The 19,279-nt window shown below is 36.2% G+C and overlaps 1 protein-coding gene across 1 annotated transcript in view; it reads left to right on the plus strand.

The window, feature by feature from the left end:
• Positions 1-19,279, plus strand: part of ANKRD27 (ankyrin repeat domain 27) — a 1,716,109-nt gene that overhangs the window by 1,451,913 nt on the left and 244,917 nt on the right. Inside the window, exon 24 of the mRNA XM_044081882.1 lies at positions 4,015-4,134. Coding sequence (XP_043937817.1) covers positions 4,015-4,134 — 120 coding nt within the window. The remainder of the gene's footprint in view (positions 1-4,014; positions 4,135-19,279) is intronic.

The following is a 19,279-nucleotide window of genomic DNA, read 5'->3' on the forward strand; positions in this document are numbered from 1 at the left end:
CTACTTCTCCCTCATCCCCCCTCCGGGGCAGTCACCAAGAGATGCACTTGGTCACAATTGGCCCCTGGGTCTCCTGTATGCTTTTCCTCCCTTTCTTCTCATTCCCAAGGTTATTCAGAAAGCAAAATAGCTGGGAAGCAAACTTATCCTCATTGCTCCTTACTGGCCTCATCAGGTTTGGTTTCCCTTCCTCGGAACTCTTCTGGACGATACTTGGATCCTGGTCCCAGCTCCAGACCTGTTGACTCACATGTCAGGTTCACTTCATCCCTCCTTACACACCCTCAATTTAACAGCGTGGCTGCTCCAGTTCCATCCATAGTCAGGCTTCACGACTTCTCACCCTCAGTGACTCATATCCTTACGTCTTCTCATAAACCTTCCACTAGGAGACTGTATTCTAGTAAATGGAGAAGATTCTCTATCTGGGCGGAGAAAATTAATGTTAACCCTTACACTGCCTCTATTCCAGTGGTTTTGGAATTCCTGTCTGAGCTTTTTCACCAGGGATCTGCGGCTACCATGATCAGAGTTCAATTAACAGCGATTTCAAGCTTTCATCTGGGTTTTCAAGATTCTAATCTGATGTCACAAAAGCTGTGCAAAACCTTCCTTAAAGGTGCCACTTTGTTAAGACCCCCTTTTCAAGAACCTGTTACCTCATAGGATTTAAATTTTGTGTTATCCAAATTGACTTCTCTGCCCTTTGAGCCTTCTCATTCATCTTCTTTGAAATTCCTGTCTTGGAAGACTTTGTTTCTGGTGGCTATCACATCGGCCAGACGGGTGTCAGAGTTGTAAGCATTGTCTGTTAAACCTCGTCATCTGATTTTTCATAAGGACAGGGTGTCCCTTCGTACTAATCCCTCCTTTGTCCCCAAGGTCTGTTCCCATGCTGCTTTGAATCAAGCCATAGAGCTTCCGGTGTTCTTTCCAAATCATTCCAACGCAGATGAATACAGGTTCCACCAGTTCGATGTTCATAGACAATTACGTTTTTGTGTGCACCGGACTAAAGAAAGGCTTACCAGTTTCCAAAGTGACACTCTCTAATTGAATATCTAGCTGTATAGCTTATGTTTACAATTCTGAGGGTAGACCTTTATCCTTTAAAATCAAGGCTCATTCTACCAGGTCTCAGTCTACATCTGAAGCCTTTCAAGCCAGGGTCCCACTTGATAATATGTGTGCAGCAGCTACATGGGCAACCCCTCACACTTTTATTACTCATTACAAATTGGATTTGACCTCCAGTGGTAGAGCTTCATTTAGTTCCACAGTACTTAGGAGTATTTTTCCTTGAGCCACCCAAGAATAAGGTGCTAGGGACTCTGTACCATATGTAAGAATGAAAGTGAGATAGGACTACAGAACATAAAGAATTTATGTACTCACTGTAGTGTTCCATGTTTGTAATCCATCTCGCCCTTCATTCTTACGAACCCACCCGCGTACCCCCAGCCAGGAAGTACCTGGAGACAGAAAAACATTATTATCCTTTTTTTATGGAGACCTTTTAGTATTGGCTTCTTTGGTATATTTGTTATTATCTCTCCTAGTTAGCAGCAAACAAGATCTGGGGATTGTACTGGTGCACCATGGGATACCTACCTAGCCACGAGTCAACTAGAAGACTTCCAGCTTGTAAAAAGGCTGAGTCGGAGCAGAGGATCAGCTCCGATCCCATATGTAAGAATGAAGGGTGAGATGGACTACAAACATGGAACGTTATGATGAGTACATAACTTCTTTTTTCCTATTATCTGGGAATGCTTCTTTATGCCTTTCCACCACATCTGCTGACATCCGGGGTAAATCTGAAGATTAAGGAGGACTCTCCAAAGATCATTTTGGTGAGCCCCTTTTGTCCCAGCAACATAGGCTGTCCCGTCTTATGAAATTGGCCAAAAGCAATTACCACAAGCTTCCTCAGGGACTGGACCTATTCAGACAAGAGAATGGGAGTTTGATCCTCCCAGTCTCAAACAACTTCAACTAACAACCTGGATAATTAAATTCTGATACCTTTCAGACACCTCTTTCATGAGAACATGCAGCAAGTGCTAAAGAAAGCAAGAAAAATGACTCTACTGAATCTTGGTAAGTGGAAAAAGGTTTTCTAGTTGATGCCTCACCAGTTATCAGGATCCCATCAGGAATTATGTACCACTGGTGGTGAAATGTTTGTAAATTACTATTATCTGGCTTGTCTTATTCCTCAAGCAAGGTGCATCTTGCAACCATTTCAGTTTGTCTACCAATGGATCCCCCACTTTCTTCTCAGTTTTTAGTGAAACAGTTTATTAAGGATGTTTTACTCCTGAGACTTCCTCATAAACAGATCACCTCTTCTTGGGATCTTATGTTTGTGCTGGAAAAGTTAAACAAGTCTCCATTTGAACCTGCTCATCAAGTGGATTTGAGGTTCATTACATTGGAAACTATTCTCATTGCTCTAACTTGTGCAAGAAGAGTTGCAGGCTCTCATGGTGGGTAATGATGATGATGGGAAACAGCCCGTCCATGATAGTAGGTTCTTAGTGTATATTTTATTAGGGAAGGGAATGGTTTAATTTGACAGGACTGTGTTAGTAGCTCCAGGACTACAAGAGGGACTTTGTAGGCTAAGGTTGATCACCAAGGCAACTCAGCTCAGTGAACAACTGAGCTGCTCCTAGAACAGCAGAAAGGCTTGGAAGGGTTTCACTGACAGGCTTTTAAGGCTTTTGCATCTATAAGGGGCACTGCCAGCCACCGCTGCACAAAGACCAGCACCACGCAAACATGAGGCTTAAATATGAGCAAAAGATGAACAAGTTTTAAGCTAACTACCAATCAGGAAAGCAAACAGTAAGCCTTCTACCAGCAGTTCCCAGCTCGTGTAGGTCAGATCAGTGCACTTCTGCCACAAAAGCTTAGAAAAAAACCTTCTTAATGTAGAATGGCTAGTTTGGAGCTCAGGTGTAACAAGACCACACAAACTATCTACAACAGCCGTATAACTATCAGATACAATGTAATACAGTGCACTTAAATACTTAAAGCAGCAGTAGATAGTAAAGTTTTTTTTCCATATATAAAGTGCAGAACAAACAGCAAGTAATTTAAGAAACTGCTAAAATACACTCAGTTTATTGGAGAAGTGCAACAGAATGCTTATTTTCATATTTTCAGTAATGGATTGCTCCAGGTGACATCAGATTCTCAGCAACCTGTAGCAAAGTTGTCAAATGACGAGCAGCTCCGAGTATCTGCTTCTTTGGCAATCTGTGCAGATCCATAATTCACATTACAGTGCATATTAGCATCTTATTACATGCCCAGGTTTGTTGCAGTAATTGTAGCCTGAAACAGATGGCATTTATGAATGCTGAATTTAGTTTTGCATGCACAGGTCCCTTGATTACTTAACTGGTACATGTATATAGTGTTAGCTGTCCCCTTAATGATCTATCAGTTCACTTTGTTCCTCAGTCAGTTTAAATTCAGGCAAAACAGACTTCCTATCGATCCCTAAATATCACTGCGTTACACTTGAGAAGAGTTTAAGGATGGAATGGTATACATTTTGCTGTTATTTAAAAAAAAAAAAAAACAAGGAAGCACTGTAGCTCTTAACACAGAGTTTACTGTGACATAATATCTGCATGTAATTTGATTTTCAGAGTTCTTTTTTCTCTAATAGTTTTCCTTTGGGCAGATGGGCATGACGATGGCCATGAGTGAAGGTGGCAATTAGTTTTTCATGTGGTTAAGGGTCTCAGTTAGCTGCTTTCCGTAAATGCTGTTGCTGTGGAAAACTATAACTCTTTCTGGGTGTGCATGTGTCCCATATGAAAGATCGTACTGTCTTATTTGTAGACAATAATTAGAAGACTCTCTTATTTTTGAATACACATTGAAGTTTCATAGCAGAAAAAGTAAGTTTCATACTGCTTCCTGTTTCATTTACATTTGAGTACTTTGAAAAAGAATGTTAGTTTTCCATATTGTAATTCTTTATTATTTTAACAGGTAGTGAAATGCCTTTTGGAGTGCAGTGCTAAGTTAAACAAAAAAGACCAGTTTGGAAACACTCCACTTATTATTTCTTGCTTGAAAGGAAGTTGTGAAATTGCTGTCTTATTACTAGAGGTAAGTTATTCTGTTGAGTTTTGAAGACAACTTTTAGTGTTGTTATTCGCAGCCATTGTAATAACTTGCAAATAATGTTGATGCCTCTCTAGCAGATGTTATGAGGATTATTTGGTTATATTCACATTAGCAGAATTCATATTGTATACCCAGTATTAAAGTCCATCTGCCATTCTCTATTTTTGTCTAGGCGAAACGTTATCTGAAAGCGTGCTTAGTCCAAATATTTTTAATTGCTGTTTTACACATCTAACTGCAAGGCTTTTGGTTGGTTGTTTATTTTTTTATAGTTATTAATATTTGTCATGTGATTTGCAAAATTATATTGTTTTAGGCGTACTGAAGAACCTGACAATGAAATTGTTTTCTTAGTTTGGTAAGAGAAATAAGCATATTCAGTACTGGGCTATATAGTTCCAATTGGACAAATAAAAACAGTCATTTTCAAAAATAGGTAATCGCAATGGTGGCAGTTGTTTGATCCTTTATCATCGCATTAATTTTTGCCAATTTTTTTAGTTGGTATAAAATAGCATCAGATAGCATTACTAGAGCATAAGAGCTAGGATAAAGTCTTTCAAGTCTTACAGAATTCCATTTTCTAACTACATGATAGCTTTAAAATATATCACCATAAAGAAACTGTTGTAAATGTGTTTTCCTTATATACATCTAGTACAAAAAAAAGAAAAACACTGATTCATTGCGTGAACTTCTAATGTTTTCGTAGGTAAACATATATTTTCATTTTCTGAGATTAGTAGCAAATCACCTTGTTTTGTTGCACAAAGAGTAGAGTGCCGCAGTATAATATCCATATGGGAGACTTCCTGTCAAGTCAGAGATCCTGTTAGATCTGAAAGCATTTAAGATGTGCTTTGAGAGCTCCATGTCTCCCAGTCGAAAAAGTGCTTATGTGCTGCCAAGACTCATGCTTTTGTAATGTAAGTTTTACAGCTACGTGCAATTATGAAGTTTTGATGCCTAAAATTAAGAAAAAGTCATCTACTCAAGCTGTGTTTTTGGAAGAAATTGAGTTGTCAGTTTTTTTCTCCAAACATCTTTATTAAAATTTCACATATGACAAATGCAATCTTACATTTATATAAATGAAAAGCATACAAAATGATAGCACTTTAGTTGCAAATAGTTTACATCACAATAACCACTGAAATGGAACTGTAGTGGCAAACGTTATACATCACTTATAAACCATCCAGTCATTGTCAGTTAAGAATTATATGGCGCATTCAAATCCTGCCTCTTAAACCTGGTTCCTACTCTGCATATATTGTTCCCACAATTCCCATTTTATTCCTATGTAGTTTGCTCCTTCCCTTTTCTAAAGAACCCAATTCTAGTTGTTATATCTCTGTTACTATATTCATTAATTCTAGTAAAGTTGGTCTAGACGTTGATTTCCATTTTCTAGTAATTGCTTTTTTTAGCAGCCACCATAATTAGACTTAGCAAGGCTTTACTATGTTTAGGCAATCCCGATTGTGTAGCATAACTAAAAAAAAAAAATCATCTCCCCAGTCAGTCCAATCAGCTCACCCAGCATCTCTGACAGAGCAGTCTGCAGGAATCCCTAAAGTCTGCCTGCTCACCACAGTCCCAAAAATATGTTCCAGCTACCTCTTTCTTGCCTGTCACACCTCCAACATTTGCTATCCACCTGGGGAAAAATTCTTGGAGTCTACTTGGGGTATAAAAATACCTATGTAAACACTTCCAGGCAAAGGTTTTAAATCATCTAGATTTTCTTGCATATTTGGGAGATATACATATATCCTCCATTGTCTCTTTGTGAATTGCTTATCCAGTCTCTCTTCTCGGTCCTAAGTTCCTCTAATTGATTCTTATAATTATCATGCAGTATTTTATATGCTTTACTAATTATTCCTTTTTTTAACACCAGCTTCTGTTCTAGATTCTATTAAAAATGCTACCAGTGCTGGTCTTTCATTTAGGAGCCCCCTATTTCTTTCTCTTTGCTTATACTTGGATGTCAGTCCTTGATAGTGGGAATGCAATTTTTAACCTGCAGTCCAATACATTTTTGGCCTCTTCCCATTCTATTACCGTTCCCTTTCTAGTTATTTGCTCCCAATGCCTTGATTCTTTTGCCAGTTTTCTCCAACAAATTCCAGTCCTCTCTTGCTTATTATCTATATCCCTGACCACAGTCATTCCTATTGGCAAAATCTCTTTTCTCCATTCTCATGCTGATTTGGTTCTTAGAATACTCCCTGCTGTTTTATGAATATAATATTCAATATGATTTTGGTTGTTCTCCTTAAGAGTCTACATCCAAAATCCCAATCTCTCCTTATTTCTTGAGCTTCCTTCTTGTGTCAACAAAATTGAGTTTTCACAGTTATCATACTTGGCACTCAGAACAACGGAAACTATTCACTCTGATCTGCCACACTTCAGGAAAGAAGTCACTTATACAACTTATTTCTGAGTTGAAAAAAGTTTACTATTTTTCATACTATATAGATTGTGTGGCCAAAAGTTTGTTATGGAAGTAGCCTTTTCTGCTCATTAAGATCAGTTATTGGAGTTAGGGAAAGGATTTAATGACACTTCATGCAAGATAACTTCCTCAAAAGTGAAGCTTGAACTTTTGGAAGAAAAATTAATAGGTATGGAAAACAGAAGAAGTCCTAAAACTGAGGTTTACTGCATCCCAGAGTAGAGGAGGTTGTCAGATGTTACTGAAAAGCTAGCTGAATGGATTGAGTACCTACTGAAGAAATTCTTTTTTAATGCTTGTATTGATTTATCACTTAAGACATTGGCAGACATACATTTATATAAAAGAAAAGAAACCATATTAACATATTCCTACTGAAAAAACATTATAAGTCACATTTTTTGTATAACTATCATTAATCCAGCATTACATAAATTGCTTCATTCCTGTCTTCCCTTAAATCTAACTCCTCCTCCAAAACATTTTTCTGCATGTATATTTCCTACAGTTTCAATTTTTTCTGTCTAATTTGCTCCTACCCCTTTCTAAGGATCCCACCTCAAGTTCTTTCATCTCTGTTAGATTATTCAGTACTTCAGATACAATTGGCTTAGACTTTGGTTTCCATTTTCCAGTAATTGCTTTTTGGCAACCACCAGAATTAAATTTAGCAAGTGCTTACTATGTGCACTGACACAGTAAAGGATAACTGGGTAAGAAATCACTCCAGAACCAGTGTACGTAGACACCGTTCTAACAAAAGTATACTAGTGATTGATGACTCTGTTGTCAAACACACTGAATCATCTCTCACACAGCCAAGCAAAGAGAAAGTGACAATGAGTTGCATTTCAGGAGCCAAGATCTGTGATATATTAAAGGTCCCTAAAAATCCTTAAGCCAAAAAATATGATTATGAACATGGTAGTAGTCCATGTGGGTATGAATGACATTTTTATTTTTATTATTTTTATTTAACATTTGTTTACCAGGAAACATTGGGACCTACCCCATTTTCAGCAGAGGCCCGAGGAGAAGCACACCAGATGCATGTCCATAAATCCCTGAGGGATGAGCAGAGAGACAAGAGTTCTCCATACATGTCACAGATGCAGGAAAGACCCTGGTTTTGAGAGGAATCCTTCCTTCACCTCAAAAAATGCCAACATATAGGGAAAGGTGATTGTCTTCAACAATTGACTGCATATTTGGTGTCATTCTAGGGGAATCCAGTATGTGTTAGCACAGGAGGAGATGCTAGCTAGTCATACTTGCTTTTCCAGGGATGGTTTGCACCTCTCATTCCAGGGCTTCCACATACTGGGTAAAGCGTTTACTGCCCCCCAATGCCTTTATTTAGGGAGAGTCTAGTTAGTGGTTCTCCCAACCTTACAAACAAAACAAATGAAGTGGCAGACTACATCAAGATGGCTATACTCAGCCTCTGGAGTTTTAAATAGCAAACTGCCAGATCTTAAGGCACTGCTACATTTGGAGCACATACAGGTTTGGGTTATTACAGAAACTTGATTTAAAAGTACAGAAAGTACTACCTCTATAAGGTTTTGTACATACCACATCTTTTGTGCCAGTGGTAATTGCAGTGGAGTATCCATATTTCTTAAAGACCACATTACTTCTAGGCAGATCCTGAGAGACCCAAAAATGAAACTGATTGAAATCCAAATTGCACTAAAATAGAACCAACTCTCAGGTTGTAGCATGTTATAAGGTACCTTTAGTTATCCTAGCAAGCTATGTTAGGTTCCTAAATACACTGGATAAACTTCAGATTAACAAGGATTTCGTTATCCTAGGAGACTTTTAACCACCATTACCTGTACCTCAGTTGTAGGTTACACCTCAAAAATCCTGGATTTCTTAAACAAAATCTCCCTGGACCAAATTGCCAAGGATCTCACTAGAGGACAAAATATTATTGTCCTGAGTCTGGTAAACTTTTCCTTCAAAGTCTTCAAACAGTTAGATGCAAATATCTCAAAGTTAAAAGGCTTCAAATGTGTCAGTCATCTCTGATGAAGTCTCAGAATTCAAACTTAACTGTTTTACCCAAGGTAGTAATACATGCATTTATGCAAACAAACTCTGTGCACACCTGGATACATACATTGACCTGATAAATACTAGAGAACAATTCCTAGTGGGCGTACCCCTGCAGTTATTCACTCTGAACTTATTAGACTTATGAGTCTCTTTTGCAAAGCTATGGAATGTATCATAAATGATACATTAACTTTGATGTAAAAATGCAGCAGTTTTAGCTTTAAGGGTAGGTCCTGTCTAATGAATCTTGCCAACCTATTTGACAGGGTAGGAAGCTGTGGACAGTATGCATGCTGTTCATACAGAAAAATGACTCAGCCAGTGAATCCAGAAGCAGAATTTATTGCTGAAATGACCTTAGACAAGCAAACTCTTTCTCTCTCTCTCTAGCGCCTCGGCCAATACCTTTAACAGAGTACAATTACATCCATTCACAACCTCTATAGATAGATATATATATATATATAGATATATATATATATATATATATATATATATATAGATATAAAACCAGTTGAACAATTAGAGAAACACTTTACAAGAGCCATTTCCAATTAAGCTCTCTATTTAACCCATAAGGGTACAAAGTATTGAATTTCAAAATAAAAAGTGCTTCTTTATGTTGTAATTTACTTTTTAAACATGCATCTCTTTCACAATAAACTTTTTATAAAACACTTCCTTTCAACTTACTCCCATCACTATTATGGTACATTTTAAAATGTAACCCTAATGGGCTTTCCACTTTTTCTTTTTTTATATTTCTTAAATGTTCTAAAATTCTAACCCGAAAACTTAGTTTAGTTTCTCCTACATAAAATAAGTTACATTCACATTTAAGCACATAAATAATTCCCACTGTCATACAACTATAACTGTCACACACATCATATTTCTGTCCATTTATTTTATTAGAAGATACTTTATAATTACATATACTACAATGTCCACATGCCCGAAGACCAAAATTTCTAATAGATCTATTCAATTTTTCCATGGGAAATTTAAACTGAGCATGTATTAACATATCCTTAATACTCTTCCCCTGCCTGTATGACACCATTGTTCTTTGAGGCAACAATTCACCCAAAAAAGGGGTCCTGTGTTAAAATATTCCAATGGGTCATAATGATCTTAACCAATTGTTCAGTGTAAACACCATATATGGACACACAAAATATTTTATCCACTAAAATATTATTTTTATTTCTATCCGATCTACCCTTATATTCTGCAACTATTTTGTCTTGATTACCTGACATAAGTCTATTTCTGGCTTGTTCTACACATTTGGCACTATAGCCTCTATTTTTAAATTTCTCACATATTCTTATTATTTCTTCCTCCATTTTACCATTATCACTGGTCAACCTTGAAATGTGTAGCAACTCATTATAAGGAAGAGCAGCTATTAAATGGGGAGGATGACAACTGGAGCCGTATAAAAAATGTTTACTCCCTCAAACTTGTGATGAACAGATGTAACTATCTTACTTCCTACTACATCCAAATTAACATCTAAAAATGTCACTCTTTCCCCACATTGTGCCCCATCAAATTTAGTCCCAAAATTATTTTGGTCCAAATCCTGTATAAACTCACCTACCTCAGATCTACCACCTTCACATAGAAAAATTAAATCTTCTATATATCTAAAATACTCCACTACATACATTTATGTGCTTAAATGTGAATGTAACTTATTTTATGTAGGAGAAACTAAACAAAGTTTTTGTGTTAGATTTTTAGAACATTTAAGAAATATAAAAAAATGAAAAAGTGGAAAGCCCATTAGGGTTACATTTTAAAATGTACCATAATAGTGATGGGAGTAAGTTGAAAGGAAGTGTTTCAGAAAAAGTTTATTGTGAAAGAGATGCATGTTTAAAAAGTAAATTACAACATAAAGAAACACTTTTTATTTTGAAATTCAATACTTTGTACCCTTATGGGTTAAATAGAGAGCTTAATTGGAAATGGCTCTTGTAAAGTGTTTCTCTAATTGTTCAATTGGTTTTGTTTTAATACATATATATATATATATATATATATATATATATATATATATGAATGAGATTGTGAATGGATGTAATTGTACTCTGCTAAAGGCATTGGCCGAGGTGCTAGAGAAAGAGTTTGCTTGTCTACAGTCATTTCAACAGTAAATTCTACTTTTGATTCACTTGCTGAGTCATTTTCCTGCATTGTATTTTCATCTGTGGTTTCATGCTGTTCATACAGCATACCTCAAGCTGACTATAGCATCTGACATCATACCACAAGCAAAATAATAAACAAGCTAAAAGAGCTCCAAATTGACCCCTATGTAGCTCAGTGGATAACACATTGGCTGAGGGATAGAACCTATGTTGTGAGGGTGGCAGTTGCATCCTCAGTGAACATAGTGGTCTGTATTGTTCCTCAGGGCTCTGTGTTAGGACCTCTACTTTGTAGCTCTCCAAATTACAAATGGGTATCTCTGGGTAACCAAGTTCACAGACATTTTTAAACATGATGTCATTCTCAAGTTCTGTTTTGATACATAGATGTTTCAACTTGAACTTACAAATGACTACAATTGTTGTTCAAAAAAAAGTTAAAACTAAATGCTGAAAAGCACAATATCATTGCATTTGGTAAATAATCCCTTCATCCACCTTACAGTATAGCCAACACTCCAAAATTAAAGTGTTATGGGAGACCTTGGAACATGGCTAGATAATTATTTTGCCTTTGTCCATCATGCTGCAACAGTGGATAGGAAATCCTATTACCTGCTGCAGCTGATTGTGAAAGATATTTCATTTAGATTCATAGAGGATCTTTACCCCTCTATATACAGTGTCCCTTTTTGGATTTATTTTACTGGGTATATCAATCAACTGGAAAGACTCTAGGGGTTTCTGGCTAAAAAGATCACAGGCTTAAAAGACAAAAGCTACCGAGGGGCTGGAAGTACTGTCCCTGTATTCAGCATCTTATAGACTCCTTAAGTGCAGTCTGTGTATGCATTTCAAGCCATTAGGGATCCACTAGTCCAAGTCCTCTTGTTGTTTAGTTGAGCCTAAATATTTGTGACCTTAACGACATTAGCATGCTAGGCCTGTCTGTCAAAAATTTGTTTCAGTTCCTGCAAATTCATATTCATTGCTTCAGTAAGGCTGTTTCTCCATCTTAACTTCTGTCGTCTTCAATCATTCCTATCAATCAGTGTTTTCTCTTGTGAACCCTGTATTTGCATTATGTGACCAAAACATTGAATTTTAGCTTTACTATCAGGCTTTCCATTGAATAGTTTGTGTTTATTTTCTTAAGTTTTGACTGATGTGCTCTTACTGCAGTCCACCGAATTCTCAAAAATTTTCTCCATCGCCTCAGTTCAGAAGCATCAGGTTTCAAATTCATAGCCATACTTATAGTCCAACTGTCATAGGAAAAACTTAGCATGAGTTTTCAAACTTTTGTTGACAAAGTGATGTCTATACTCTCTAGAATCTTATTCAGATTTGCCATAGGTTTCCCTCTGAAAAGCAAGCATCTTTTACTTTCATGGCTACTGTCACCATTTGCAGAGATTATCTCCACAAATCAAGCAATCCCACTAACACTATAAAATCAGGGGTCTAAACCTGCTTTAGCAATTAACAAAACATGATGGAGAGAGAGAGTTTTGATGTGCATCATTTACCCCATCTCTGAAACAAATGTCCACTCCAAATTAAGCTGTGTATCAAACTTCTGCCTTCAGTAGAGTAAGACAACTGAGTATCCACAAATTGACCTATGGTATGACTGGTCTGTTTGCAAAAGTGGATAAAGTCTAAGGGGCGGGTACTGGCATGACCTAAAGTCTAAGGGGTGGGTACTGGCATGCCCTAAGTGGCCACTAGGCCCACTTTCCTTTTAAAGATTCTGTAATTCTGTGATGTCATTTGGGTAGATATAGAGTTACAGCACCACTGGTAAGACAATTACATGTTTTAAGCTTATAGAGAGGGAAGCTATATGACAGTAAAATGTAGGCTGAAAAATAGGGTTTGACTATTAGTTAATGAATGTATGGTATACATCTCAAGTGGAGAAGATATGGTTGCTTAGAGACTGGATTGTTAACCAGGAGGGGCTGGTAAAATGGTCAAGTGACTCGGAGCATGTCTTTTTGCCTCAGATGAAGTTCATTCAGTTATCCCTGTAAATAAGACTGCATTATTGAATTTCGTGCTTGCATACTCTCAGTGGGAATGGTGGATGCAATTTTGATGTTGAATCAGCCACAACCAAATGTATAACCTGTTTTTCATATAAGTTTAGTTTATGCTATATAACTGACAAAATATTGATAGCAAATTAATATACTTATTTAATGGCTAGCTTGGACACCTACTCTGAAGTGCTGTCATGTCATTCGGTTTTGCTATTAAAAATTTTTTTTTATTTTATTTTATTTTACATTTGTTAACCGGGCTAGTCTGGCTGGATACATTATATAGTGTTAAAACAGGCAGGTTAGTAATGTAAAATAGAAATGAGGTGAGTACCACCTGGGTAGCAGGGTAGGGTCTAAAACCATGTTGTGAGTCTACAAGCAAGTTGTTATTTAAGAGATGATGAAGGTCTGTTTATTAAGATGTATCTTATTATGTATTTATTAAAAATGTATCTGAATAGGTCCTAATTTTACAGACAATAAGACTGAACTTACTAATTATCAGGGAAAAAAATTCAAGTTGACTTTTGAAACTAATTGAGGAGTTAATTCTAAAAAAATGTTATACGGTCTAAATTGATTAAAGCTTCTGAGAAAATTTATCTCAATAAAGCTGAAGCTTCTCAATAATGAAATGACAGTATTATTCCAAATTAATCATTGCACAATATGATGCTATAAGGAAAGTTATTAATGCAGGAAAGAGGATTGAAGATATACACAGTAAAAACTGAAAGAAATATGATATGCTGAGTTGAGTTTACTGAGACAGTTAAACTAAAGGGAATGGAAGACAATCCCGTTAATCAGAAATACCTGGCATTACAATTAAGATAGTATACAATGGAAAGAATAGCTAATAAAATAAAAGGCCACTTGTCTTTGGAGATGCTGTAATACTCATGGAGATGTATATTACTGTTTTTCTAGATTTTATGAACCAGTTATATGCAGCAGATATGAGGCAAGCTGCTGAGATATTTTTTTTATTTCATTTCATTGAATAAACTTATTTCCGGGAAGATTCTCTTAAAGTTTAAATACTTTTCATTAGATGCAGTAAAACAGCTATTGTAGCTAAATACATTTTTTTATTTTTTGTTTGTTTTATTTATTTATTTATTTATTTTAATTATTTCATGGTCATGGCTAACTGTGTTATGAATTCAGCTAACACCCCTATGGTAGAGGCAAGCAGTAATTGCTGTCATTTAAAAACCTGGCAAAGTCTATCTTGATAATAACACCCAGTATCTCTCCTCAACCACAGTTATAGACTTTTTTGTGCCCTCTTTGCTAAAATATTGACCAGAATAGTTCCCCTATTAATTCTCTGAGTCAAAAAAAAGTCATACCTGCCAGAACAACTCATTGTAATTTTACAAAAAAAAAACTTTCTTATTAATATATGATGCTATTGCAGTAGAACATCCTTTATCAGTAACAAGCCTAGATGCTGAAAAAGCATTTTATAGGTTTAGCTGGCAGCATCTTTTTCAGCAGTTATTTTATCTGAAATTTACTGAGGGGTTTCTTAAATTACCATTGTCAGTATGTCAAGAGGCTACGGACAGAGTAGGTGGGAAATTAACTTTCTCCAGTATTTAATGTAGGAGGAAGCAGCAAATAAGAATATCCACTCTTCGGAGAACTTGGCATGTAGGTTAAGGCAAATCCCAGCTACTGGATACCGATTACATGGATTAATGTGGATGTTTATTTATGCTTATGATCTTTTATTATATTTATTTAATATAGAGCAGGATTTGGCTGTTATTATTCAGGAATTATATACATTTGGACAGTTGGCATGTTATAATGTGAACACAGAGAGAACAAGCTGTAAATAAATGATATTCCCTTGGAGATGATACATGCAGTATATCCATAATTTGACAAACCCTAATCATGCAACTTACTTAGGTTTAAAGTTAGTTGATACTCCCCAGATTTTGCCACACTGATCTGTCTGGTGTATTTTAGAGAATAGTAAATGTTTTTATCAAAAAGGGAAGGGAATTTGCTGGATGGGGCATAAAGGATACAGGATTCCCAGTGGTTTGTACTGTATTTAATAATTTATTTCTCACAAGGCTCTCTGCTCCTCTACTAGCAGAATTTTGGTAAACTAAGGAAGACTATAACTGTATTTATTTGGGCAGGGCAAAGCACGTGGGTGGCCTGGAATATAGTTACTCTTCCAGTGGGCATGAAGTACTAGAATCCCAAATTTTGAGCTGTATAGTATGGCACCAGGCTTAAACATTTGCAGGGGGATTGAAAGCCAAAGATTATAACACTAAGTGGAAATCAGCTTTAAGTATGTCAGGGAGGTAATTTTCTATGAGATGCTTAAAAGGAAGAGATCTTGTAAAAGAAAAAACTAATAAAACAATAGTTAAAGATTTATGTAGCTGATTGAAGAGGTGACAAAGAAGACTAATATGGGTGAGTAGCTTGAATTGTCTCTTAATTTGACATAGTTTGTAGACTCATAGGTACTTAGTAGGCTATTGATCCATTAGGATCTTTGAAAGCCTAGGCATGCAGCTTCATGAAATTTTTAGTCCTTATATTTTAAATCTGTATAACCCAAAGATGAGCAGAACATTTGTCTGGGGATGAGAAATTCACACTGCACAAGCCATAAGCAAACTGAATAGATTTTCAACATTGCAGTGCTGAGCACAATTGATGCAGTATGCTATTCCTGTAACTTGTGAACATTTTACTGACATTATGGAAGGCCATGTCACTCCTAGATAAATCTTTGATTTGTTGTTTGCTTCTTTAGGAAAACTCAAATTGCATACTGTTAAGACAGAGCACTTACTGTTATGGGTGTTGTGGTGGTTCGTCACAAAGCAGGAACAAAACCGTAGGGATAAAGTTATTAGCACCTTGCATAGCTCACAACCAATCAGGGACAAATCAAGAAAAAATCAGGGACACTTATAAAATATTAGTTCTATTAACTTGAAACATTCACAGAAGAAAAAGAGAATGTGAATTAATATACATTTCCTAAAACTAAATATGTCTGTAACTCTTAATTATTGTCATAATGGTTTTAACATAATTCACCAACTTTCCTCCAAATGGCACCGGTGATAGGAGGGATTAAGAGGGACAGAGCTACAATTTGAATGAAAATCAGGGACAGTTGAGAGGTATGGCACCTTGTATATCCTTTGTGGAATGAATACAGGTGAGATCAACAAATTTAGTCAGGTATGGGAAAGATATCTAGTTATATCAATAAGTCAGCAAGACTGGGGGAAAGTAAAGTTAGTCTCTAGGATCTCTAAATATATACATTTTTTGGATGGCAGTAACTGTTTCAGTACGTTTATTCTTCAGCCAGGCTTGCAAGAATTTTTCTCCACAGTAAAATAAAGTTATTGGAGGTGTAATTCTGGTGGGCTAGGTGATTTTGATAAGGCCCTATGCTAGATCTAAAAACACTTACTAGAAATACGTGAACCAGTCTGGTCAAGTAAGATTAATGGATTGATGTCTTTAATTTTGGTGAGTGTAACTAATATAAATAACGTTACATGGAACTGAAATAATCTTGCTTAATTTATATAATGTTGGCTACTGAAAAATCAATTACTAGAAAATGGAAACAAGTGGTCTGCCCTACTGGTGATATAAAATTAAAAATACAAGATTGTAGAATTATCTACGCAGAATTTGAGCTTTAGAGAGGAGTCTACAAGATGGACTCCTTGGAGTTTGACTGTGATTTGGTAGTATAATACTGATGAACTTTTCTAAATGTTGTTGAGCTTTCAGGTGTTTGGCAGTTAATATAAAGAATACATTTTAAAGAAGTGGGTTTGGGTTTTGAGGACTGTTTTATCTTTCTTTTTGACATTGTAACGTAAGTGCTTGGTAGATGGAGTTTTTGAATGACTATCTGACTTGCTAAAGGTGTTCTTCAAATTACCCGTATAGTATTTGTTCTTTAAATGACTGAAATAACTTGATTGTAGTTAAAAGTGCTGCTCCTATGAAAAAGCTATTTATTGTTTAACAATGTAATAGCCACATGAATTCCTTTAGTCATTGTCAAGCAGAGTAACAGTTTTTAACCGGAAATGCATAGTCCAGTGACTCAAAACAATATCCATAAAATAGACAGGTCTGGTGCCTGAAGCGGAAGTCTCAGTCAGAAACCATGAAATGGATAAACCTGTATATCATCAGTTGTCACTACTTTCAGAAGGCAAATAGCCACCAGCCGTAGGAAAACTGGGCCTAAGTTAAAAGTCACTGAAACAGGTCGGAATGAATTATTCCGTAATGTCTATCATTACATTTCTTTTAAGTTTAAGGAAAGCCCTGGTCAGTCAACCACAATAGTGCTATAACTGTGGATCCTTTACACATCACAGTTATTTTGTTTCTTATGGGCCTGCAAAGTCTTATCCAAAATTTTGCAGCCAATTTAATTTCTGTACTGGCCAGATTGAGCAATAATTCTTTGTCATGTCACTTCAAGCAGAACTACATGCTTGACATTTACAAACATCAGTGAGTGTGGATGAACAGGTGTAATAAACTTTGCACCTTGTAGGCAGATGTGTTATCCCAGAGCTACATCAAGTAATAAGTAGATAAAAAACTTCTGTGATTCCAATAAGTTGATGCACACAGCATGACAAATTACTCCACACATCAGAGACTAGGCATCCCCTGGATTTTTACATTGTAAGTAGATGCCCAGAGATGGTGCCTTATCTGATACTTTACCATTTTCCTGTCAGTTAAGCTTGCAAAACATGCAGGGAAATTCTTGTTGCACCACACCATATGGGGGATTCTTTTGTAGATTCTTTGCAGATTTCACAGGAGTTAAAAACAAAAGCAGAAAGTGCAGGAAATTTGCATTAATTGTACTACACTGCTTTTTGGGTTTGGAATGTAGTATAAAAATTACATCTTTTTGTGAACAGCTTGTCCTGTGCTATCTTTAGTCCAAAGTAATAATAATAATAATAATATATTTACTTGTTCTGTCTGTTTTGAACAAACCTAGTGCAGTGGAAGCCTGGAAGCTAGCATACGATTTCTTCAGGCCTGTTCTGCTATTTCAAAATGCAGCTTGTTAGCTTTTGTAATTGCTGATTACAGCTGATGCTTATGTTACTAGTTGACTAATAAAATGTTATCTGCAAAAACATTAATATTAAAAAGAATACACTTAAAAGGAGCATTTTGTTTTGGTGGCGAGAACCATCACATGAATGTTTGCTAGAAACTACTTCAGGGAAGGTGAAAAACACGACTTTTTGTGAGAAACTGCATTGTGTTATGTATTATGCTTATCAGTAGATTCGCTAATTCTTTGTGGGGAGTTCTTTGTTACATAGTGGTTGTCTTTTTAGAAGTTGCTAGCTGAAGTATTGACACTGCATCCTCACTGCAACTTGATAGTGTGGTTTGGAAGCTGCGCAGTTACAGAAAGGAAGGCACTACAAAGAGTGGTGAGGGTTGCAGAGAAGGTAACAGGTTCCAGCCTTCCATCGATACAACATCTTTATTCTGCAAGAAGCATCCAAAAGGCCACCAAAATAATACAGGACAACACGCATCCTGTGCATGGACTGTTTAGACATCTGGCATCAGGCAAGAGATATTGCAGCAGCCACTGCAGGCCTACAAGATTCAGTAACAGTTTCTACCATACAGTGATTAGACTTCTAAACTCTGGCACTAGTCCCAGGGGTATGGACACACAAGTCAATTTTTTATTTATTTGTGCAATATATACTTACATATATTCCACGTAAGTGCAATATTTATTTATTTATTATAACCATACTCAGGATTACTTAACATACTCAAGTACAATGTTAGACAGATAACTTGGAAATTTCAGTCTGTAGTGTGTTTTGTTTTGCTTTAAATAGGGCAATTAATTTAACTCAGGGGAGGGTATTCTTTTTGTATATGAGTGCTGGTAAATGTCTCTGCTCTTTCTTGCGTGTATTGTGAGTAGTATTGTATTTGTTAGTTATGTTTATTCCTCGTATGTGTTGTTTCACTTTCCTTTGTAATCTCAAGAATTCAGCTGATGCACAAAATTTAATTCCATGTAGTTCTAAATGACAATAAAGTTTACTTTGACTTTGATATATTGTTATAAAGTGGTTACCTGTTTTATGGCTTCAATCCTATCTCCTTTTTGAGGTATAGTCGTCTTTTAAATCTAATATTGCCTTAAAGGCTTTACTCATGACGTATTTCTTTAATGCAGTTTCAGCCTTATTCTCCATAATTTTTTTGGTGTGAGCCCCTTGTTGTACCCTTAGTCTTCTCTCAAATTCAGAAAGTAAATCTAAGTAAACCAGTTGATCTCCTTTTAAGTCAGAATTCTTTTTGGT

The sequence above is a fragment of the Protopterus annectens genome, chromosome 8.part1, assembly GCF_019279795.1.
Source record: "Protopterus annectens isolate FY-2018-M chromosome 8.part1, PAN1.0, whole genome shotgun sequence".
NCBI lineage: Eukaryota > Metazoa > Chordata > Ceratodontiformes > Protopteridae > Protopterus > Protopterus annectens.